This window comes from Aquila chrysaetos, chromosome 25 (genome assembly GCF_900496995.4).
Source record: "Aquila chrysaetos chrysaetos chromosome 25, bAquChr1.4, whole genome shotgun sequence".
Taxonomy (NCBI): domain Eukaryota; kingdom Metazoa; phylum Chordata; class Aves; order Accipitriformes; family Accipitridae; genus Aquila; species Aquila chrysaetos.
In genome coordinates this window covers 17,721,048-17,747,138 of record NC_044028.1, presented here as the reverse complement: position 1 = coordinate 17,747,138, position 26,091 = coordinate 17,721,048, and the positions used below count along the sequence as shown (strand labels likewise).

At 41.2% G+C, this 26,091-nt stretch overlaps 1 protein-coding gene across 7 annotated transcripts in view; it reads right to left on the bottom strand.

Moving 5' to 3' along the window:
- DNAAF8 (dynein axonemal assembly factor 8) overlaps positions 1–26,091 on the bottom strand; it is a 98,685-nt gene that overhangs the window by 46,315 nt on the left and 26,279 nt on the right. For all 7 annotated transcript variants that reach the window (XM_030001384.1, XM_030001382.1, XM_030001387.1 and 4 more), the window contains 5 exons: positions 20,964–21,155; positions 18,192–18,347; positions 13,280–13,474; positions 3,385–3,501; positions 966–1,110 (listed from right to left, as the gene is read on the bottom strand). In XM_030001384.1, the coding sequence (XP_029857244.1) occupies positions 966–1,110; positions 3,385–3,501; positions 13,280–13,474; positions 18,192–18,347; positions 20,964–21,155 (805 nt within the window). The remainder of the gene's footprint in view (positions 1–965; positions 1,111–3,384; positions 3,502–13,279; positions 13,475–18,191; positions 18,348–20,963; positions 21,156–26,091) is intronic.

Genomic DNA, 26,091 nt, shown 5'->3' with positions numbered 1-26,091 from the left:
TGGTCTTCACTCACCTTCTGCCTGAGGAAAAGGAAACCCATTTCTCTCACTCACCCTGCCTACACCTTTCCCCAAGAGAAACAAATTGCCTGTATTCGTGATGGTGTCATGTACAAACCTTCCAGGAGAACTTCTTGGCTTAAAAGAAAGTACAAGCCATGCTATCGTGCAGCAGCAATCTCTGTACTTTGCAGCTAATGTTGCTATAGAGTTATATTGCATTAGCAACTAATAATATTCCATACATGCTTTAAGGCAGGCTTCATCATCTCTATTTCACAAATGGAAAAAAATAAGACTTGAGTGGTACATGCCAATATTTGCAAATATTGGTGTCTAATGTTAAAGACTTAGTGATTTGAATTCAGAGACATGTATCATTTTTGTTTACCTTATCTTCTTGGTCTCCCATCTCAGACCATCTTCTACTGGCATATGTGACATTTTAGTGATGGCTTATAAACCAATGCAACTACAGGATGGCTAGATCAGTACTTTTGCCCATGTTTCTGAAGTCCCATAGGCAATAGGATGGGGGGAATTGTGGAAGGGGAAGGCTGGATTTTCCACGGCTAAAACCTTCAGGAAAATCAGTGGGAACTAATTTAGTATATTTAACTCATACGAGTCTAACCCCAGAGTTTAGGGCACTGCAATCTGGGAAAGATTGCTACAGAGAAAAAAAAGCTAAAGTGGTTTGAGACACAAAAATGTATCGAGGGTTAAAAATTCAACTCATGGATATTCAACACTGCAAATAGAAGGAAAGAAACAGCCTGAGATCTTTTATAATTTCTTTTGGGAAAGATACAGGAACTGATAAAGCAACACTCATGTAAATCCAATACCCCCCTCCCCCATGCCCACAGCACCACATCACTCTTCACCTTAGTACATTTACAGATCTTTGCCTTCACCTCAGTATCATCACATGATGGAATCTCTGAAGGAAAACTAGATCTCACCTGAGCTAAAGAGCAGCACATCCTGCTGAGGACAGAGCAGGCGGAGTCCACAGATATCCAGACCAGAACCGAGTACCAGCTGCAACATGTGATGGGTAGCTAGGGGACTTCGGAAGAGAGTTTCAAACAGCAATACCATGGCAACCTGAACAGCAAGAGCACATTGGAGAAATGAACCAAATGCTTCCAAGCCCTCAACGACCACACAGCTGTATCTTTTCTGCTCACCTTTAGTTCCCATGCTTCATCTACATTGTAAGAGGTACAAAGAGGCTTTCTTGTATTTTATGTTTATGTGCAGTTCAGCACAGTAGGCTTTTAGCTTCAGATTGAATCATAACTATCTGTGATAATTATGATGGAATCTCTGCTGATCTAACTGTGCCTTTTGTCACAAAAACCTACTACTAAAAACCTGCAAGTTCTCTGGGGCAGAGACTGAAGTGTATCACTCTTGCTGCTTAACTTCACATACAACAGAAAGATGGTTAAAGAGTAATAGACCAACTGGTTGTTTCTTGATACCTACAGAAGTGCCAAAACCAGCATAAAAAAAAATAAAAAAAAAAATCAAAAGGCAGACACATCACTCATACTGCCCCAAATTTACATTTTGAAGTCTTCTTTACCAGACTAATCCAATTCAGCCCATCCTGGCATGTAGGAAGACATCCACCAACACATACTGAATGTCTATACCCCAAAGGGAAGCAAATTATTATTACTCTCCCACCAGAAGGAACATATTGTTTCAAAAAGCAAGCGCTTTACAACAGGAAGTTGTATGGTACTGTGGGTAATAAATCGTCTAGCTGAAGATCAGACAAGCATGATTGTACTGGCCTCTGATTTGTGCATGGTTCTCCTGGATGTAAAGCAACACAACGCTATCTCCAGCACCAAGCTTTATGGCTGCAGTGAATGCCAAATGAATTCATCACCATTGGACACTTAAAATGAAATGCTACTCCCCCATAAACACATTATGAGGCTTATACCATCATGATAAATGAAGATATAAATTTACTCAAATCATTAAAAAGTGATCTAATTAGGAATAAAAGCTCTATTTCTTTATGTTTGTCTAGCTGAAGCTCTCCTGATATTAACCCAATATTCACAGCAGCCAGTAAGGAAGTATTTTTCTGTAGCTGCTATGAGAGTCCCTGGGGCTTGGCCGCCTGGGCTCAGGGCCAGCTTTGATAATGCAGCTGTCCAGCATTGAGAAACCTCAGTAACTGCCTATCTCCCCTTTGCTTAGGAGCCAGGCACTTGGCTTTGGTCTCCATCTGAGCTTTGTTGCAGGTATGCCTTGGCCCAGACTCATATGTCACTGATTCTGGCTGTTATCCTAACCTGCTGAATTTCTGGCTTGGCCTTGTCACTATGGACTCTTGGCTGACCCCGGTTGCTGCTGCTGGACCTGCTCTGCTCTTCTTGCTTGGGTAATGTGGGACTGCGCCCTGCCATGAGGTCACTGGCCCCACCTGCCTTGCTGTTGGTCTCAGCTCCCAGCTTGCCTTCCCTTACAAGAGCATCCTGCCCTTGCTGTGAGAGGTCTGTATGGACCCACTAACAGCACTCCTGAGGCAAGTTGAGGAACTGTAACGAAGACATGAGGCACTTCCCAACTGTGCCAAGTGCCAGGTATCTTCAGCTCCTAATTGTGGACTTCAAGCATCTTCCAGGAGCAAGCCCAGTATACTCACAGCAACTGGTCGGGCTTGCTGTGTGTTCAGGAAGAACTTAGTATATCTGCACCTCCTTGAATCAATGCTAACAGGAAACTGAACTCTGTCAGATCAAACACACTATGTTTTGTGTTGCACAAGAGCCAAGAAAGGTGAGTTGCTATAGTTAACAAGTTATCATACACTGGCTGGAGGTCCAGTACATTTTGGTATGCACTCCTAAACAGAGGTAAATATGAGCTGACTTAAGTTACCTTAACCTTTTCTTCTGGAGTAAACTAAGTAGAATTACTTCCTACTTGTTCATACAACACATACACCGTTACTGTAGGTCAGGTAAATAGTACCAGAAGCTTCAGAAATTTTTTTTAATGTTTCTGAGCACAAGTTTAAAAAAAAAGTTGTGTTGTATATTGGCTTGCAGTCAAGTGGTTTTAGGTTATCAGAATTTTGTCTACTGTTACTGATTTGCACCTGGTTGGTAGCAATTTCTTCAACCCGCACATTTCATAGTTTAATCTTCTGTGGCTCAGAGCAATCAGCACATCAATACTGATGACACAAAATACTTAGCTGATATATTTAGGTCTGAGTGAGAAATACTTCAAGATCAGTATTTGTACCAAACCTCAAGATTGAAATATTCCAGGTCATTTAATCGTCTCTCAACTTCCCACATCATCCCACAAGTCAGAAAGTAGTGATTTTTTTAATTATTTTTTTTTTACCTCAGTGTCTATATCTCTGCAAGCCTCGATGTCGCTGCTATTAGGGAAGTATTTTTCATCAGTTTCAACCGTCTGCCAGTAAAATCCATTTGGCACCGCAAACACCTTCTCCACTGCCTGAAATGGACAAAGGACATCTCTCACCTGTATGTTATCTTGATCCCTCAAAATAAAGGTCTATGAAAAAAATAGTATTTTATGGCTAGAGAGCACGTAAGGATGCACATTAATGGATTAAACTCATTAGTCCAGTTTTGTTAATCTATGATTTGCTTTCTTACAACCATACCACTAGCTCCAATTAAGTGATATCCCAAGAATATGAATCTGCAACTGCTTCCTGAGAGACTGAACATTCCCAGGGTCCAACCCAGTGACCCTCCAACATGCAGAGTACCCACTGACATGAACAGGAGTTGCATGCAAAAGGCACTGCAGGATCCAACTGAGCAGCTCGAAACCTTGATTCTCCACAATTGTGCTGAGCATCCAGCAGAAAGGGCTTTGTTAAAGGAATGCTCTAATTAACTAATCAAATGGAAAGGTAGGCAAATAATTGCATGAACTTCTACATGCCTGTAACCAAAATAGGACATTTCTCCTGTGCTCATGTCACCACAAGTGACACATATCTGTAAGTCACATACTCATGGATAGGCAAAAAGACTCTGGCATTTAGGTCACAGCTTTACAGAAGTGTAGCATTTCCCAATCTCAGCACCTTATTTTGTTTCTCGTACATTTTCTGGGCAGCCAAGCAAGCAACTTGTACAAGTGCAAGTTTAAGGATGTGTCACTCATGAGAATTTGCTGTGACTGCATGCTCAGTAAGCAAGGCCATAGTCCAGGAACAAACACAGCTTTTGAAAGTCATGTTTGTCAAGTTCTGGTTTGGGAAGAAGTGATATTTGCAGCTATGCCAATATTGAACATTCCAGAAATACGGAGGCATTTAAGCAGAGTTCACAGTGGGCAGGATTAATTCCAAGATTGAATAAATAAATAAATAAATAAATAAAATTGTCACTTTTGAGACATAGGCTCAGGTGGTGTACCTCAGAGTAGCTTCACTATTTTTAAAGACTCTACTTTCATTTACAGCAGTAGTTAATCTGTCCTCATCTCATATGGACAGACTGTCTCAAAACAGAAAAAAGAAAAATTTCAACATGGTCTCATCAGGACTTTTATTATGGATAGAAAATGGACTAACACTGCATAAAGAACTCTCCATTCTGGATTATGAGTTACATACAATGCTGTTTAACTGTGTAATCACCTGAGAGTTTTTTTTTTTTGTGTGCTGCTTGGCAAATGATAGGCACTTCATATCACTCTACAGATGTTTAAAAACAAGAACCAGAAAATGAAATTAATTTGAATAATATTAAAACCCCTCTAACATCTGCCTTTCTGCTTCAGTAACCTTTTGTGTTTTCTCCTTCCTCTGTTTCCTGTGCTTCATGAGATATTTGCCTAAAAGCAGAACTGGGAATTTCACTTTTCACCCGGTTTCAGTCAACACAACTACACAAAACCAAGAGATTTGACATCTTGCAATGGATTTGTCCATTTTGTCCTGCAATTCATAATTCACCAGTCTCCACTTGTGATATTACACTTGGTTGCTGTGGAAAACATCATTAGAGGAAAAGCAAGAAATCATTGATTTAAGGAAACAGAAGATTGTCTCTGTTTCCATTGTTTGATGCCAGCTCCTGCATGCAACGATGGCACAATGCAGTGAGCACAGACAAGCCCTACAAAATAGGAATGCAGCAAGACCCCAGTCTTCTATTTATTCAAGCTGTTCCTTGAACAAACCTCAAGTCTATGAACTTTCAAGAAGAAGAAAAAGAGAAGGGACAAATGTCAAACCAATTCCAGCCTACATTTCCATAGAAACTTTCATTATAACCATCCAGCCCCAGTTAGGACACAGAGGACGCACACTGGGAAATCCAAGGTAAAAAGCTGACCTTTAGGAAGTGTCCTGGTTTCAGCTGGGATAGAGGTAACTGTCTTCCTAGTAGCTGGTACGGTGCTATGTTTTGAGTTCAGTATGTGAAGAATGTTGATAACACTGATGTTTTCAGTTGTTGCTAAGTAGTGTTTAGACTAAAGTCAAGGATTTTTCAGCTTCTCATGCCCAGCCAGCGAGAAAGCTGGAGGGGCACAAGAAGTTGGCACAGGACACAGCCAGGGCACCTGACCCAAACTGGCCAACGGGGTATTCCAGACCAGGTGACATCCCATCTAGTATAGGAACTGGGAAGTGGGGCGGGGAATTGCCACTCGGGGACTAGCTGGGTGCCGGTCGGCGGGTGGTGAGCAATTGCACTGCGCATCATTTGTACATTCCAATCCTTTCATCATTGCTGTTGTCATTTTATTAGTGTTATAATTATCCTTATTAGTTTCTTCTTTTCTGTTCTATTAAACCGTTCTTATCTCAACCCACGGGTTTTGCTTCTTTTCCCGATTTTCTCCCCCGTCCCACTGGGTGGGGGGGAGTGAGTGAGCGGCTGCGTGGTGTTTAGTTGCTGGCTGGGGTTAAACCACAACAGGAGGTACCACGGTGTAAGCTGTGGATCAGCTGTGATCCCAGGCACACTGCCACGTGGTTGGCCTCCCTCCCCACCAGAGCAGGGATCTGGCCACACCTGGGAATCAAGGCCTATGGGAAATTGTCACTGTGATCTGTCAGATTCTGTTTTCTAGCAGCCAACCTGAATGTGATTTCACAAAGCAACAAAAAATGAAGCTTGAGAAGTCTTAGTTCTCCTAGAAAATCCTTTTCCTCATGAGTAAGAAAATACACATAGATGGCTGCAGTATGACAGTCCCTGCTTTGTCCAGCCTAGCTAATAACGTGCCAGTGGAGGAGAACTCCTGACACTGCCTTCTTATACAATGCACAGGAAAAACAGGAAGAAAGCAACTGTCCCCATGCATATAGGAGAGAATTGCGTCAAGTCAGTTGTTACAATATTGAGATAAGCCCTATCTGACATATAAGGCAGAGTGACCTTCCACAGGCAGTTGCAGTACCCCACTCTTATTGAAATAATTTTGGCAATTTTGACACTATCTTTATCTTTACTTTGGTGCTACTTTTAATGTTCCACAACGAGAGAGAGGGTAGGTGTGAGAATTGTATTGGTTTCACCTGAGGGCTGGTTCCTCTCTCATGCCTCCAACAACATTACAGTAGCTGTAAAGCTTCTGTGCAAACACAGCAGTTCAGAAAGTCTCTGAATGCTGACCTGTCACTTGGCGGGGAGAAGAGGAGACTCTCTCCCCATGCACTGCACAGAATGGTGAAGAGGCAGTTGAGCTTTTCATATCTACCTGAAAATACCTCTTCCGTAAGGCTCTGCCGACTCAGAGCACTGTAATAATCTAATGTCTCATGGTAAAGGCATTATACCAGGGAGGAAAGGTACCCTACAGACAGCCAATGGCAGCTACAGCAGCCCCAGGGATACTTTGACTTATGCTGTGACAGGCTTCAAAACCCAGAATCATTTAACCATAACAATTTCCATGACTCTGTCTCCCCCACCCCCTGCTGTAAGAAAGCAGGGTTTCTTACAGCACTGATATCCCTTCCATCCATTTGCCATGACCAGAAAGAGCAGGAAGGAAGGGCATGTCCATAACCTCCCATTTGTAGTTACTCTTTTTTGTCAATTATCCTTTTTCTTATTCGTTTTGGGAGACAAATTCTGATTTCTGCTACTTTAAGACACTGGAAAAGACCAATTTATACCATAGCTAGGACTGAACATGCACCATTTTTTCAAAAGCGTTAAAAAGAAACCCAGAGCTACTGCTTTGTTTCAGACAATATTACCAAGATGAAGCCAGACAGTTATGGGAAGGAAATTCACAGCAGAACAAAAATGTGTTGTAAAGCACTGAGCAGAAACAAGAATAAGCACATTTTAGAGAAGACTGGAGCTATGTGCAGCAAAACCATGAATCTTTAACTGTCATACAGAAATATGACCAAATCCAATATCTCTTCTTCTTGCTTACAGTGTATTCTATTCTCATTTCCAACAACAAAGAAATAGCTTTTGCTGTCAGATGATCTAAGAGAGCCTTTTAAGTTGCACCGAGTCTTCTAGACTGCTTCCCAGCCACAGCAGGAAAACAGAAACTGCAGGAAGAATTTCTATGTACTCCACAATCTCATCTCCTCACACGCAAGGTACTTTCAAAGCAAAGATCTGCTCAGCCATTATCACTATGGGACAACACCCAAATCCATTGAGAAAGATGCTGCATCCTCCACTACCTCCAGAGACAGATTGTAAATTCTGCATCTATATAACCTCTCCGTTTCAACCCCACTGACCACATCGGTGGCAGCAGAGGAAGCACTATTCTCACTCTAGCAAAGGCCTTGATGTTAACATGCAGGCAAGGCTCATGTCTGATGTGATTCATTGAATCATGCCCCTGAATTAGGCAGCATTATTCTCAAACTCTCTCCTCTCCCTGCTGTCATGAATCCCAATGCATTAGCATAGTATTCCTTGTGGAATCCAGATTAACACAAATTTGAATTTGTTTCCTGCACATCTTCCCTCCCCATTGTGCATGCTCACTTCAGATGGCTAAAGATTTAGTATAGGAAATGTGGAAGCACAGTAGGAAGATCCCAGGCAGTGAAAAGGCTGGGGATAGAGAGGGCTAATTAAGGGCTTTGCCACTGAAGATGTACAATTCTGGTGACTGTATTTCAGGTGGTTTTAAGATGCATCTCACTTTCCCTTGCCCCCCTTCTGGATAGAGAAAGGGATATCTTAAAACACGGAAGAGAAAGGATGAGACAGTAACTTCCACCCTTTCTGCCCATCATGCACAATACAAATGGCTAAGCACATTAGCTTGATAGTTCTTTTAAGCTGCTCTTTTCTGGAATAATTAGTGATGGTCACAATTTAAATGAGAGCTATCAAATTTTATGAAGAATGAAAAACAATAATGGTTTATTCCTCCCCAAGCTATGCCTTCATCTTTGTGACAACTCTGGTAGACATCATTGTAGTCCTTTCTCCTTTTAAAGGTTAGGGGTTTTTAGTTACAAATACCAATGACAGCCTGAACTCCTGGACCCACTAAAATCAATGACAAATTCCAATGGGACTCAGCTAGGGCCAGGATGTCACCTTCACCCTTCTGCCTCATGAAGATACAGCCATGCAGCTATTCTGTGTCTGCAGCTATGGATTAATTTCTATAAATGCATATAGATGAGGCCCCAGGACAAATGTCTCACAGACAAGTCATATCCATGTGGAATCATCAGTCAGATGACGTGCTCTCGATAAAGCTGTTGATACAGCTTTATCAGGCTGCACAGCAGACTCAGGGTGCCAGACATGTGAGATCTGGCCCTTAGCACCAACTCAGATAAAGACAAGACACGAGCAAGATTTGGAAAGCAAAGGGCAGGATGAACCCGTCCTTTTGAACCTCCTGTTTTACAACTTTAGCCTGGATTTCAAACCATCAAGCTGCTGGACTTAGCAGCTGGCACCTACCACGCTGCAAGTCTCATCCTGCTGGATCTGGTTTGAGGAAGCAGATGTGGAGGTGCTGTTCTGGGTGTTTTATTCCTCCCTAATGCCCATTTCAGCTGCACAACAATCATGTCTTTCAAGCTTTGGCATCAGGCTCCACAGAAGCTTTGGAGGAGAAAAGCATAGCCCTGAGCTATACACTAAATCTGAGAGCTTACAGCAACATGTGCATCAGGTCTAACAGCTGGTCAAATTCTGTTGCACTCCAGGTAGCTCAGTCTGCACTCTCCACCCACAAAACACTACATGGCCTAGCTTAGGTACTGCTTAAAGCTGCTAAATTTGCTTCTTCTCACACAGCATGAAAGGAGAAAGCGAGAACACATGGGGCAAAAACCCAAAATCAAAACAGCGTAATTGCCAACACCATGAGGCACTGAACCACAGCATACCAGCAGTTATTACAATTTGAGATGTGTTAAAGGCAATGTCCACATGGCCAAGGGCCTGAAAAAAGTTGGGTGAAAAGCTGATGTAGTAGTACGTAGCAGTTCTTTGAGCAAGCCTCTTATTGGCATTGAAGTTAAGAGAAGTTATAGTAAAAGACAGTGGAAGATGCTGAAGCCACTCAGCAGGGCTAAGGCCATGATGCTTGTCAATGAAATAATGTCACAGCATTCAAACTATAAAGCTCAGAGTCTTCTTGTTGAGCCCATGCTAAAACACAGATCAGAAAGTTTCTCTGGAAATGCCTCTCACTCCCTCTTCAGAGACTATACACAGAGTTAGGGCAATCACATACCTAAATTAGGTGCCTGTCCTGGTTTCAGCTGGGATAGAGTTAATTGTCTTCCTAGTAGCTGGTATAGTGCTATGTTTTTGAGTTAGGTATGAGAAGAACGTTGATAACACTGATGTTTTCAGTTGTTGCTAAGTAATGTTTAGTCTAAAGTCAAGGATTTTTCAGCTTCTCATGCCCAGCCAGCAAGAAGGCTAGAGGGGCACAGGAAGTTGGGAGGGGACACAGCCAGGGCAGCTGACCCAAAGTGGCCAACAGGGTATTCCAGACCATGTGAAGTCAAATCTAGTATATAAACTGGGAGGAGTGGGGGGATCGCCGCTCGGGGACTAACTGGGTGTCGATCAGCGGGTGGTGAGCAATTGCATTGTGCATCATTTGTACATTCCAATCCTTTCATCATTGCTGTTGTCATTTTATTAGTGTTATCATTATTAGTTTCTTCTTTTCTGTTCTATTAAACCATTCTTATCTCAACCCACGAGTTTTACTTCTTTTCCCGATTCTCTCCCCCATCCCACTGGGGGTGAGGCAGGGGGAAGTGAGTGAGCAGCTGCGTGGTGCTTAGCTGCTGGCTGGGGTTAAACCAGGGCACCTAATTGTACAAAGCAACAAGTGATGCATCTGGGCCTGCTTTTTCACAACATGAAACAGCCATTTCTAATTTCATCAACATTGCATAGCTCTTCTGCTACATGGTTATTTCAGTCTTTGAAAAAAAGTTTGCAACTTTTCAAAGCTTGTGTGCATGTGTGTAGTGTGCACATGTAGAGCTCGTCTGGTAACACAGTTACCAGCAACTCTCTAGCAGGGAAATCCCAAAAATCTGAAATACCACATTAAAGAATTGCTGTACTTTCTGCGAGTCCACTCCCATATATCAAACTTCCTGTTAGTTCAGTCTGTGCTGTTTGAAGTTTTTGGCAGCATTGAGTTACAACATCAGGGCAAATTTAGCTCCCTGGACCCAGTTCTAGAATTCTTATCTATGCTTAGCCAAAACCGCCGTTAAAAAAAAAAAATTAAAAAAATGGAGCTTTGCTTAAGTGAAAAGCAAGGAGGGAACTTTGTGTAGACCTGCCCTTAATCAGTACTATTGTCTCAAAAAAGAAAACACAACCCTTATGCTGGAAGTCAGCAGGGAAACTAACTAAAGGAGCAACAAGTAGGGAACTGATCACCAGGAGGTGCAACAAAATCAATTTTCTGGCACTAAAAGAAAAAAAATCTCATTCAGCTTGACTTAGGGATGGAGGTTCCTCTTCTTCCTTGAAATCTCACTGACACAATCACGCATCCAATACTGCTATGCCCTGACTCCTCTGTCACGGCAGGCACCTGTATAGGCTGGGAGTTCAAGGAGGTGCTCTGGAAGGTGACCAAGAAGATGGTGAGCGTTAGGGGTTGCACCCTTTGGGCAAATGTCCCAGTGTCCAGAACAACTGAGAGAGAGCAAGAGAAATCCAGTGTGCCTTAATAGAACAAACAGGCACAGGAAAAGAAGCATCAATACTGGCTACGTATGTTGTCTGTATCCCTAAGGTTAACACTTGCATCCTAAGGCTTAACAGGAGAAAGTGCTTTTATTTTATTCTAAAATGTAGAAATCCTCTTTTTGCTGACAAGGGACATTGCAGTTAACTTCCACAGGGATTATATCACTCCTAACCTAACCTGGGGTTTTAATGACTGCATTGTGAGTTTACTCTTCACATCAGAAGTGAATTACTGCAGGTTAATAGGCTGTATGCATAGCATTAATAAGAAAGCCTCAGAGAAAAATAACAAGAGAAAAGCAATCTGTTTGGGGTCCAGAACAGACTGAAAAAACACTAGACCAATTGACTGAAAACAAGACATTGGCTCATGCACTAACAGACAATGTGCTTAAAGGTTATTACAATTGCAGCTAACAATTGCTCATAAAAATCATACACAGAGCTAGTCAGTACACAAGCAGACAGCAATTTTACCTGATGTTCCCTCTCCCTCCACTCCTACCCATTTGTCTCATCAACCTGTCAGGATTTTTGTCTCAGACCATAAGCTACCTGGAGCAAAAATAGGTATTCACTGCATGCTTTTCCAACATGTAGTAGCAGGTTCTTTGGTCTACTTTGTTTTGTATACATTGCCTCAAAATAAACATAAATACATAAAAAGCAAGCATGGATCACTGGCCTTGTACAAAATCTTCAAACCAATGAAGTTAAAAGAATACGATACTGAATTTTCTATGCAGCATTTTTTGCTTGTATTTTAATGACACTTGGGAACATTCTCAGTTGGTACCACTTTGTAAAGCTTCAGGGCAGACAACAGGATTAGCTGCTGCCTGCTGAGAGTCTGGCTCATTGGGCCTTGCTTTGAGAAATCAGCCTTTCTGTTTAAATGCAAGATACATCTAACAAAAAGCCATGATACATAGTGGTCTCAGTGTAATACAGGCCTGGGAACCTGGCTGGCACAGAGCATTTGGCCTTAGGAAGAGAACGTGGTCTTTAAATTGACTTCAGTTTTTCTGACATCAAGGTAAAGATCCACCCCCAGAAAGTGCCTGCTATCTTGCTGTTCAATTTCTAATGATCTGTAATACCCCTAATAAGGGATTTGCATAAAAGCCCTGTTTTAAATGATGCTTTATTTTATGCCTTAAAAGTGTACAGCAGATTTATCTTTTACAAGTACATCAGACTGCTTTATAGCATTTGCTTCTACTTGAAAGCTACAGTGACTGCAAATCAACAACATTAAGCCTCCTTTTCCTCCACAGAAGTGGGATAAACCTTTAGGCAAATTGCTAAGTGCACTGCTAAGCCCCTAAGCTTTCATGGCATTGATTCTCACAGAGTAATAGTAATCCCCAAATCTGGTTGAAATTGCAGAAAAGTTCTCATGCTACATTATTTTCAGAACTAAACTTCATTGTGAACCAGAATTGCAGTCTTTACCATTCCCTGGAACTGTGTCTCAAGGTTTTTGTTGATTTAGAAATATTGGGAAAAGACCATGATTTTCCAAAGCCTGGTGATGTCATGGGAAAGAAATAAGTAGAACAATCCCTCAAAAGGTACGGAATTCAGGTCATATTAAGTGTTTCTTTGAAAACCTGGTCAAAATATTTACACTAAGGTAGGATAGGCTGTTAAAGGCCTCAAAGCAGTGTTGGATGCCCTCAAGGAATAAACTCGCCCAATAAGTATAATGAATTCTTGTAACATTTTGTTCACTTGAGTATGTGTTATGGAGCACTTGCTAACCTGACAGAAGTGAAAAAGTTAATTATCATTCTACTTATAGACAGCATGAGGTGAGTGTTCTTGCAGACAACTCTAGGCAGGCAAGTGATTTTAAGCACTTGACTTTAAGAGGTGCTATGTCCTTGTAATCTCATACACTTCAGTGGAATCTACACAGCTCAGAAGAATTTGTTTTCAAACTCTGTTTAAATCCTTAGCTAAAGCAAACAAGAATACCTGTTAAGACTGGAAGAACAACAACTTTTACTGGACCTAATGGGAAAAAAAAAATTACTGGAAGTCCAAGCATTTCTGTACAGTACCTGAGGATCAGGATTAACAGCAGTGATGTAACTGAGCAGGACAGAGGGAATTTCAGGAAGAAGTGGACACAGTTGGTTTTGGAAGTGATTGGCCAGTTCTGCCCTCCACCAGATAACATCTGGAAGCTGCGTACAGGCTAGAAATGCAGAAATCTTCTGGTAAAAAATGGATGTTCCTTGTAGATCTTCTTCAGTCTGCAAAGAGTCAATGGTTAAAAAGCATTGACGATGGCCTCAAGAACTTTCTGTTCTGTACCATACACCCATAGCAGTTCTTTCTCTGTCTGCAACCATCCCAGACTCATGCTTCACACATCTGCCCTTCAGATTCTCCAAACCAAACCCCTAATGTAACACCCCTCAGCCTCCCAAACTGTCATACCCTGCATCCCTGCAACCAGCACTCTAAAGTTGTCCCCTCACCCACAAGAAAGCACGCCCCTCCCACAATCCTGGTATCACCCCACAAAATCTCTACTCCCATGCCCAAAGACAGAATTGAAGGTTCTGACACTGTCAGGGTTCCTGACCCAGGAGATGGGACTTGAGAGCAGATGCTGTCTGCAACAGGCAGTTACGCCCATCAGCTGTGTGGAAGAGCTCACCCCGTGACTTGGGGACATGCCTCCACGTAGACTTGACTCAAACAAAGTGCCCCTTGGCCAAGGGACTGGGGACATTAACAGCATTGCCCTTCCACCAGAGCTCTTGACACACTCAGACTGCTCAGCTATAAAACTCAACCACAGATGATGACTGCCGAGTTAATAGCAATCTTCAGTTGTTTGTAAGACACTGGTATAAAATAACTGGCTCACAACATCCGTCAGCCCACAAATATTACTCTGAAGCAATTACATACCACACTTGAAGAGGGAGAAAATGCCATAAACAGGACCATAAAACTGCCCAATACAAAGAAAGACAATTTGCAAATGGTTTCATAGGGATATAAATGAAAAGATTTATTAATTTCAAGGTTTTTTGAAAGATTGATACTAATATTAATACATTAATATTGAATACTGCACTGCTAAATTACAGTTTTCCATCACTTAACCTCCCCTCTAAGCCCCTTTGTTCTTCCAAGTTGGTTCTTAATTAGCAGGCCTTTCTGAGAAAAAAATTGGTGACCTCAATAAGACTCAATTAGAAACTAACAGAATCAACAATTATGCAAAGCATCTTCTCTACACCAGCTATTATTGCACCTAGAAAGTAGAGCTCAAGCAGGAAAGGTCTGCAAAAAAGCCCAAACCTAATGACAGAGATTGCGAGCTCTTCTGAGCCACCACAGAATTAAGTGATTGAAGTGTACAGACAAGAACCACATTGCTTTGCACAGTGCTAGTGTGCTTAATTGGGAATGCTTAGTAGATTCTTAGAAAGCATACTGTGTACAAATCTAATTCCCATCAGACATGCTTGCAACTGCAGCTTGTCTATCAGCATGCAAGAATTACAAGAGGTGAGTGTATAACCATTTGTTCTGACAGCAAGTCAAGAAACCAAAACCATGCAGGGATGTTCAAATTTGCCTCACTTCTATCAGCTGTTTGGAGGAGGACAGAAATAAAACCACCAAACTAAACACCAAAAAACTGACAAAAATGGGAGGAGACAGAGCAGAACCACTTGATGTAGGAATAGATGCCATCCTAGTTGAATAAGCCAGAAGGCTTACTGATCTGCTGAGAACAGGAGCTTTTGCCTTGAGAACCCACTATTATATTTGTATTTATAGCCATTAGACCTTGGGATGGAGAAATACAATGTGACAAACAATAAAAGACACACAGGTGACAGTGAAGCGGCCAGTAAATAAAAAGTTGATGGCTTAGAGGTCTCCAATATAGCTCAGCTCCAGTTAATAATAACTGAGGGAAAAAACCCCAACAAACCGAAACAACAAAAAACCCCAGCAACAACCTATAGTAACATGAAACTAGCAGGATGCCTTGATCCAGTTCTCAATGATGAACTGTACCACATAATTAGAGCTGTGACCCTATAGCAGGCAACAAGGCACAGGATCAAATAACATCAAAGCCAACAAGACAAACACACTCAGCATGTTCAATCACACCAGGGTTGAGAATTAACAGGGGAGCAAGCTGGGGAAAGTGAAACCTTGCCTTGTTGATAGATAGGTCCTTAAGTTCTTAGACTAGCAATCCAATGTCTGCTGTAAAAATCATATTCATATTACAATGTGAAGAAAATCCATGGACAACTGTCATTTGCTGCTATTATGAGACACAAGTACAGATACACAAAGATGGGCATTTCCCTCTTAGCATCAAGCAGGGATGTTGCATAATCTTGTACATACCCATCTTTGGCACTGAAAATGGACTCTGGACTACACACTTTAAAAACATTAAAATATCAACTTGCCATAATGTTTCCGGTTAACATTTACACTACTTGGTATGTCTTTTTTACAAAATCCAAAAAAAGTAACTAAGATTTCCCTACATTCTTATAGCAAATAGATGCAACAAAAACACCTGGAAACCCAGTCATATTTTGGAGGTAAGCCTTGATAAGTGGTTCTCTTTGTGCCCATAGGAGACAACTGGAACAAGAACCAATAAATGCCACAACAGAATTTTGTTATCAGATTCAGCCATTAAAAACTGTACATTAACACTATAGCGAGAGACTGAACACTTAAGTGTGAAGAGTAAAATCTATCACGTTTCTCTCCAACGATAGTTGAAGCTGCTCAAGGGTAGGAATGGGGAGGTAGGACTAGTTGCTGTTGCTTTCCTTGTCTCTGCTGCAGCTGACACTTCTGAAAGACTTTTGTTGTTCCTGTAAGCTTAGATCTCTGTTGGGGAAAGCAGCAGCTTTACAAATGCCTCAGGAAAGCAAAATTGACAAAAGTCATTGTTACCATGAAGACATATGGCAGAGCTTCTAATGAGAGGAAGCCTCAGTTAGACATAGTCTTGCTTTGAGGAACACCGTCCAAATGCCTGGTATGTTAGCTGCTGTGCATACTAGCTGAACTCAACAGCAGTGTCAGTAACTGTAAATTAGGCATCAGAATAGCATTTACAATTTATATATGGACCAGAAACTCTGTATGGCTTGTTCCACCAACTTGTGATACAACCCCTCCCAGCTCCAACCAAATGTTCAGAGCAGCCTGAGCCTGCAGCTTCAAAAGTTCATTCAGTTGCCTGACACTGGATACATATTTTGAGCATACTCAGTACTCAATAATTTTGATGCTTTGGCCAACCCCTCAGCTGAAATCAGCAGAGAGCAACAAGGCAAGTGGACAGAAGGCAGGTCAGTCTCTGTTCCTCCATTTTCTTTGCTCCATAGAGCAAACACCTTGAATTCAGTTGCCTTAGACAGAAATCAACATTCAGCCCTCATCCAGTCTAGCAGGCTGCTTAGTCATATTAGCCCTGCTGCTTCTGCCGACAGGTGCTCAAACACTCATGGAAAGGTTGCTTATTGTTTTGGGGTTGGGTTTTTTTTGGTAGTGTTTTAATCATGGCATTTGTTGCAGCATCATTTACTTGCAGGAGCACTGGAGCCACAGCTGTCATACTCCAGGCTTTATGATACATCATGGGAAATTTAATCTTTTCTGCTCACAGGCAGGCAGCTGCAAGTGAAGAATGCTTGCTGCAGCTGAATAGGGGAAGTTTAAGTGTGTTTTTAAAACACATTTACACCTCCTCTTCCATTTATACTTCACATGATGTTTCCAGCAGGTGTGACTCACATACACGGGGGCCCCCCTAAGACCACCTGCTATTGGGTCCTATGGGGTCTTTTCAGCATAGAGGAAGTGTCAAGAATGAGCACAATAGTTGTGCTGTTAACATCAACAGGGATGAAGCAGGCATCAATAGAATAGAAAATCCATTACCAGCTCACTAAAGCCACAAGTGTTGCTTTGAGACACCTAAGAGATACTTGCCAGCCTCAACAAAGTACAGGGCCAGCATCTCAAAGGTTATTCAGTAACAGGACAGTTATTCATGCAAGTGCCCCACAAGAGATCCAGGGTACACAAGGATCACTGCTCCCCAGATATACCTGGGTACATGGTCCAGCAAGTCAGCTATACTGCATAGGTAGGATAGATATTTATACTGGGCAAGAGTAGCAATAATATCTAAAAAGCTGTCTCCAAAAAAGAAAACAGAACAAGATGCTCAGAGTACCAATCTGTATCACATTAGCTCTGTGAAAAGACAGAACCAACGAACTAGAGCCTAGAGCTGCTATATCATAGCTCTGCTGTTTTCAGGACACAAGTTCGTATCATGCTCTACGTTACATTGCGCCACCTACACGTGCTAGATTTTCAGCTTGTGTGCTAGACCTTTCAGCTTGGCATTTTTTTGCACAGCACAGACTCTATAGTTTACCAGAGTAGAGGGAACAGAGTCTCAGCTCCTGCCTCCAGGCCCCAATTCCTGGGAGCCAAATAGCAAGACAATACTCCCTCTCGTGGGCCACACTCTTCACACTGTTAAAATGTAAGAGGAAAATCCATAATACATGCCAAAGGTATGTCTCCTCTGAATCCAGTCAAATTTTTGCACTGTGGGGTTACAGCCACCAAAAATATTTTAACAGCTAATGAGCAGTAGAGACAAAAAAACTATGCCACAGAGAGCTGGTTTCTCATCTGCACATAATCTAAATTCAGCATAACTGAGGACAGCTTGAGTTGGCAATTAGCTGTAAGCAATCTTTCAGTTCCCACAGTACTGGGCTGTTCCCCCATTCTAATTCAGAGCAGTGCTTGTGCTGCTCTATCCTGGCTCACTGAAATTCGAGGTTGAATTGGCATATCCAAGCCTGGTCTTTAGTAAAAAAAACAGTGGTTACTGCCTATGGCTGTTGTGCATGACTAGCAAGTGTAAATGCTGCTACTCACTTTTATCTTCTGGATCTTAGTGCTGTTGTGGGCTGAACACTCATCTGCTGGCATTAGACAAGCATATAGGGCCAAGCCATCCTCTCGCCAGACCTGCTGCAGCCCTACCACCTGAAACGGAGCTTTGGGTCCGTCTTTCATTTTCACAGGAGGCACCTGTAAATCCATTTGAACATAATTTCATTTTTAGACAGCTGTATTTAGAGACTGAAAATAACCGTTTATCTTGCTCTGTTGCTTTTGAGTAGAACCCCATAATGTACAATAATCCAGGGAGCACTCTCGCTTGATTAGTAGATTAGCTGTGGTTTAGCCAGTAGAAAAATCAATAAAGACCAAATTAAATAGGAATAACATGTAGATTTTGACAAGTCATAGGATTTATTTTCTCAGCGAGGACTTGCAAGCTCTGACTTCCACCAGTTTCACTATGTGAAAGCAAGAACTTGCATTAGTTCCCTAGTCTAGCAAGAAATGAGAACAGTCCCTGTCAACGCTGTACTGCATGTTCTTGTCACAGTGGTACCATGTGCTGCCTTATTAATGATAATGAGATCAATCCAATTTCAGTTCAAAAATCAATGCTAAGTGATTATGCCATTCTGAGGAGCTAGTGCAGGTTTCCTTAATAAGCCTTTGTCTTTCCTATTAGTGATCACTAATAGCCAAAACCCCATCAATCCCTGTCCAGTGAAAATACCTTTTAGTTAGACTGAGGGGATTTCTTTTTGATGGATTTTTTTTGTGCACATTCTATTTTCAAATATAACTATCGGATCCAAAACAAGAAGGGTAAAAAGTGACTTCTGTCAACCCCAAGATGAACACTGGACATCTTTCATCATGAGTATCAGCTTAGTTCCAGAGATAGGGTTCCAATAGGATAGACCACTCATTGGCTCCTACGGCTGCTCAGACTGAAACATGATGCACTTTACCATACAGTATACATGAGAAACTTCATTACAGGATAGAAAAGAGACAGGAAAGATACCTGAAACAGACTGGGAAGGCACTGTAGTGCTGCAAAGCATCCTAAAACCTGGGTAGCAGGTGAAAGAGGGCAGAAGGCTATGGGAAAGTCAGACACAGGCAACCAGCAAAGCCATGAGAAAGGAATAGCAGCCATGTGAGGCAATGTTCAGGTTCTGCCTGAGCCAGGTCACACGCTAGATGAAGAGACAGGCAAGTGTGAATTACAGGACTATAATTCCTTTCCGGGGTTCTGGTGAATACAGAAACCACTAAGTCTTGTTCTCATGGTTTATACCATCACCATGATCTCTAGATGGATTAACAGCTCTGCAATTTACTGCTTATATAAACCAAAACTATTTACAGTGAGATAAATGCCTTTAGAAATATGTTCTCAACACAGGGCCTGAGTGGATTTTCAAACTGTTGCATAGGTCAGCTGTATCACTCAAAATAGCACTACCAAGTCCTTGACTGCTTTGAACACTGGTTTCACATGGGAAATTCTGTAGCAGCTCTGCCACTGGGGAATGCTTGCATCTGGAGGATCACGCTCTCAACTGGTAGAAATCAGCATATCTTCAATGAAATCAATAAAGATATGCTGATATACACAAGCCAGGAAGCCAGTGAATCAGTGGAATTACAGAGATTATGACCAGATGAGAATTTGGTCTAAAAACGCCTCCATCTTTCCACTTCTTTTAATTAAAGAAATGCAGACCTTTTCACTGCTATCCAACAGCTGTTTGAGAACCTGTGTGAAATCAGTTGGTGGATTTTACCCCAGATGCTCTTGGACACAAAGTCCATCGCAACATTTGACCCTACAATTTTAGTAGAGTGACAGCGAGCCCTGGAAGCTGAGATATCCTTTCAGGCTTGGAGAATCTGCTACAAGTCAGAGCTCAGGTTTTTTAAATGGGAGTAACATAAGGGAAGAAAGCTCACACTGCAGCTGGTCATGAGCTAACTAGTTTCTGAATGGAAGATTCAGACTCTGGGGCTGTTCAAGTGGCAATTTTCATTAGCACTGAACTAGCATTGAAGAATGTTAGCAATGTTTTAATGGAAGTGTGAACATCATTAACAATTAATACTGTTTAAGTGGAGTTTAAGTGATTTAAAAAGCCTTGTGCAGGCTGTCCGCTCAGGGTGAAATCTACTTTGAGCGCATGTATTGGTATTGGTGTGTCAATGTCTTTAACCAGGGAAAAGAATGAGGCCAACATGAGGGATGGGGAGGGAAAATACACATTGCCTGTTTTCCCTAGAGGAAAAGGCTAATATGGGATGAATGGGAAGAGTGAGGAAAAGGTGGTTTCTTTAGAGGAGAAAAATATCTGATCCAAAAGACAATTAAGATGAAAAAAACCACCACTTGTTTATAGCCCTCTTGACTATCAGAAAGGATCTCTCTTAACAAGAACAAATGGTAAGAAATAGGCACCTGTGTCCATTCGCTTCTTTTGCCAAGGACAAAGTACAATACTTAGACAGCCCTCTACTTCCAGTAGTCACTTTTCACTATTGCGAGTCTGGCCCAATAGTTTTTTACTTTCTGTGCCCTGTTCTTCATAAACTACAGGCACAATCCAGCTTCCACTGATTTCAGCAAGACTTTTATTTACTGACTTTAACGTGAGTTAGAACATAATTTCTCCCCCTTGTTCAACCACTGTTTTGTAGCTGTTGGAAGAAGAAGATTCCAAGAATGATTATATATTCACTGGAGGGCCAAACACAGCCTCAATCATGCAGTACCTTCTTTTGTGCATTGTCACTGCACATACTCACCAGAGAGAGAAGCCACACCACAAGGGCCTGGTAGATGTCGGCTGCTCTCAGCACCATGTTAGGCAGCTGCCCACTGCACTGATCTGTAGCTACTTGGCCACAACTTGACAGCCAAATGGTCATAAGCAGCACTTCATTTTTCATACTGTGTGGTCTAGGCAATGTGTCAATATCTGGCAAATAAGAGGCTTCCTGTCAAAAAAAACGTATAAAAATGGAAGTCATTTGGATTACTGGAACTGTATTCATCATCATGAATGAATCACATTCATTGCCATCACAGGAGGGGCAATTAATATCTAGCGAGCATTTATCAAAGATGAAGCACAAGCCATAAAAGCTAGGTCATTATATCAGTGACACCTTCCTGAGCACTTCAGTTTTTCTTGGAGAGCTGTCACCTGGGTCTTCACTTAGTCAAACACTGCTCGGTGAATGGAAGATTACATGGTCACAGCTGGAAATAGTGTGATTGAATTTATTCTGTATTCTTTAAGATTCTGTGTTTTGGCTTTTTTTTTTTTTTTTTTTTTTTTAATCAGTGAAATGCCTTCAAAACTAGACTGATAGAAGTGTGAAAACTTTCATTATTTTCTGCTTCATCTAACACACCTCATTTCATAGATGATGTTACATTTAAGTGAACTCATCTCCTTTCTTTACTTTAGTATTGATACTTGGTTATTTAGGATGCAAATTCCCTCTCCTTTAAGAGACCCATTGTTTAAGAAACAACCTCAAGCTTGAACTGTGGAATTATTATTTACAGGATCTCTTTTGTTCTTCCAAAGATGCGGTAGCTGCAGCTGTAATTATTAGCTGGCTTGCTATCCCTATCTATGTTCAATTTGCTGTCACTGCCATTTATTTCGTAAATTAAGAAGCTAGTCCCTAAAATCACAAAGATTGTCCAGTATACATAACAGTACTGCTCCTCAACAGTCATGATCCTTTAATAAGGACCCTCAGCCCCCCCCCACCCCCAAGGCATGCTGAGTGCATATATTCTACAGGCATGGACACACATTCATTTTGGAAATAAACAGAGCTGTTTATAGAGTTAAGGTTTCCAAGCTACTTGTTAGAGCATCAACTCCCCACTGCAGAGTCAGCAAAGTGCAACATGACTACATTTCCTGTACGTGTCAACACAATCAGCCAACAGACTAAACTGCTAATAAAGGTGAGCAGAATTAATCTGAAATAACCTACTGTAGTATGAAACTAGTAAGCACCCCCTTCTGTGAGCTGAGCTGTGGAACACTATAGGAACACAATGGGAGCAGGAGGGTGTTGAGGAGCAGCTAAGCAGTAATGTTTTCAGTTGCTCCAGGTAGCCCTTAGTGAGGATGTCTGCCCACGCCTTTACACTGAATTAACCTAAATTTGATTTACCAAAATTTACTTTGGAAGCAAAGTAAGCGAAATCCAATTAAAGCCACTTCAATTCTGAATTAAAATGCCTACAAAGGTGTTCAATGACTAATCCACTTGACAAGTTAGTGTAGCTTGACTTCCCTGCCTGTCCTCAAAATAGACAATTCCTTAAAACAGTTTTGAAAAAAACATACTAATAAAAAACCACAAGCAGAACTATTGCATCATCCAGTGTTTTGGCGCCAAAATATCTGCCACAGACACAGCTCCGCCTACAAGTACCAAATAAAAACTGCAATTAGTAATAAAGGAAAAATAGTCATGCAAAAGCTTCTGATGCTGCAGATCTACATTACTAATACTACTGTAGTCCTGGGGAGCTCACAGAATTCATCAGGGCTTTGACCCTACCGTTGTAATTCTCTGAGGAAGAAGCCTTAAAAGAAACTTGGAGATTTTCAGAAAAAGACGACCTTTTTCTACATCCTATATTGGAGAAATGATTTTCTTCTTCCTCTCTCAACAAGGGTGTGGGAATCAATGACAGGAAGTAACTCAAGAGCTAAAGATTAAACCAGTATCTACCAATGCTTCAGCATTTCATATTTGCTTGGCCTAGCAGCAGGGGAGGGCTCAATAGGTTTTTTGACCAAGATCAGCTAATAATTTTACTTATTAAGGTTCTTTCTGAGAATGAGTGAAGTTTTGATCAATGTTGGTCCTTCCCTCTCCTTCTTCTGCCAGCCTCCTTACCCCAACAAGAATCTAGGCATAGAAGAATTTAACTAATTTCAGAAATATTGAGGCTAATAAAGAAAAAAAGGAGCTAATCCTACTTAATTCTGGGCAAGAATTGCTGAAGAAAGATATATTCAGTGCTTTCTGAGTATGCCTTCCCACAGCACTGCCCAATTTACCCTAGTCTGCCTGTGAAGAGAGTTCAATTTGCCTACACGTTACACGGGCTTTTATTTGTGATGGTATTAGATTATAAAAAGACTAAAATTACTTAAATGCTGGGCTATTTTTGGTTGCTCTGGCTAGAATTGTGCTGTCAATCACAGACAGGCTTGCAGCTGATTGTAGTCAAGTGCCAACGATTACCATAGAGTAAATAAGATAAAATTCCCTATTTCCAAAGTGCTTGCCATTTTATTTTGCAATTATAGTTTACAATATTGCCATTTACAACCTTTCAGCTTGATTTTCCAACCCCTCCACCCCCAGTTCTGGCCATCTTTCTCCACTCTAACATAACAACAGTGCAAGTAGAAGCACTAAGCAGCCAAGGAATAACCTCCTGCCAAATCCACACTGAAAAAGAAAAGAAGAAAAAGGAATTGCAAGACAACTTAAGGATACCCATATATTCTAGCCTTCAGCTATAGCAGCGTTGAAGTTACACACACAGAGGCATAGCCCCAAAGGAAACTACTATTCATGAAGAAAAAAAACTGTAACATGAAGGTATCCATACAATCATTTAAAAAGTGGCATTTTACGTCCATTTTTTTTAAAAACAGAGGTGTTTATGATCACAGTAAGCCAAAGCTTAGTGGGCACAAGTTTGTCAGCCAAGATTAATGCCATTTTGTTTCTAATAAAATAGCTCGAATTGGTTAAACGATGCTTTTCTTGATTTTTTTTTTTTAAAAAAACTATTTAGTATGGCTTTTACTACACCTGCATACTAGATTGGACAAACAGCTCTGTTGCTTTAAGACTGGGAAGCATTATCAAAACTGTCAGAGGCTGGAATGACTGAGTAGCACCTCAGGAGCCAAGAGGACCCAATGACAAGTTTGCTGCTGGTGTCCACCTAAGTACAAGGCTGATAGCAAGTGAAAGCAGTTGCTACCAACTGCTGTTTGGAAATTCCATTTCACCACATAGGCCCAAGAAAGCAGTGAGTATTGCCCAGCAGAATGAGCTCACCCAGTCTGAGGGTTTCTCCCAGTGGAAAGATAGGTCAGGGAGAAACCAATTTTTAATATTTTTTTTTTCCCCCCTAGATATGGTCTCTCTTTTGCAGGTAAATAAAACGTTGATATTTTCCTTCTAGCACCTTTTCCAATACTAACTGATGCTAGCACTGAAGCAAGGTATCATATTCAATCAAAAAACACTCTCAACTATGTTGAATAGACTCTACAACAGCAAGAGCTAAATCAAAACATCCACTGCATGTAAAATGAAGATAAGTTCTACTCACACAGTCTCCTCCTCCTTTACTGGAGGGGGTAAGTGAGGGGGAAGGGGAGGAATAAGAAGACTCTTACTCTCATTGGCTGGAGGCTTAATCAAAATAATTGTTTTCAGCCATGTCTAAATTTATCCTTCTATGTCATCTGCACCCCAGCTTGGATCACAGATTTAAGAGGCAATCCCTGATGAATGGCAAATTACTGACTGCAGAAATCTTTTGCCAAATGATGCATCTGCTGTACATTTGTAAATGTGAGCTGATTTCTAGGTACTTTAGCAGCTCTAGCTAATTTCTCTAATGAAAATTCTATACTCTTACATTGAAATAGCTCTAGCATTGCATGTTCACGCTTCATTATAGACAGACCTCACAGTACAAAACGCAAGCATGTTGATTACGTGGTTATACATCTATTTTCCATGCAGTCATGTTGCTAATGTAGAAGAGTAGATAATTAGGACACATTTAAGAATTCTGTCCATCTAAGGCAAAGCAGATAACACTCTTTCATGGCTTCTAAAAATTCTTGCATTAGATGAAGACATATTGGAAATGTCAAGTGTTTGTTCATTTTCATTCTGTGGGGAAGGAAAAATGATGACAATGCCATCTGTTAGATTATTTGAAATTCCATGTTAAATTGTGGAAAAAACTCTGAAACCATTCAAAGAACTGCTTTATCATTGCAAAGTGGGAACAATGGTTAAGAATGAGGAAAGTATCTGCAATTCCTGCATGCAACTGGCAGAACATAGGGTAATTAGGAAAGCGACATTTAATAATATAAAGGAGAGTACGATTGATGTTAATGGTCTAAATGGTCTTTCTGTTAATGCATTTTTGTACTAGGTTCACTCTCTATAGCATCAAGGGCTTTCTGAGTATCAAACATGCTGAGGTTATGGATCTGAAAAATATGGTGGTGGAAAGATGTTATTGAAATTTTCTGATCTGAACTGAGCTTCACATTGCTAAAATGGAGGAGTTATGATCCTCCAAAGCAGATAACTCTGCCAAAGTAAGATTGCAGGAGTTCAAAGAGCTGCATAATGGAAGCATTATTTGCTATGATCTCTGTAGTTCTCCAATTCAGTTAGGGCATTACATATCATCCAAGTTAAAAAAAAAAAAAAAAAAAAATTCTTTCCTGAGAATTTTCTTCTTGTTCAGAACAGTTATTCTTAGTCTTGGGCATGAAGAATATAACCTCTCCTGATTCAGAAGAAACCACTTTTCAATCTCTGGCAGTATGAGTGTGCTAAAGCTAGACAGTGTCTCTGCTGGAGCATAAAGAGGGCAAGTGTCAAAGAGAAATGTCAGCTCATCACCAGAAATTACTGAACATAGGAGTGCAGTTCAGATGTGACACACAGAAAGGAACTGAGCTCTGCTCAGCACAGGAACCAAGGACAGCAAAATTCACTTTGTATACCTTTTCATGTTGCTGCCAGCTGAGCACGGTCAACCCCAAGTGCAATTTAAAGTAGCTTTATGGCCACCACAACACTGGCAGACAGCTAATGATAGCTAGGATTGGTTACATTT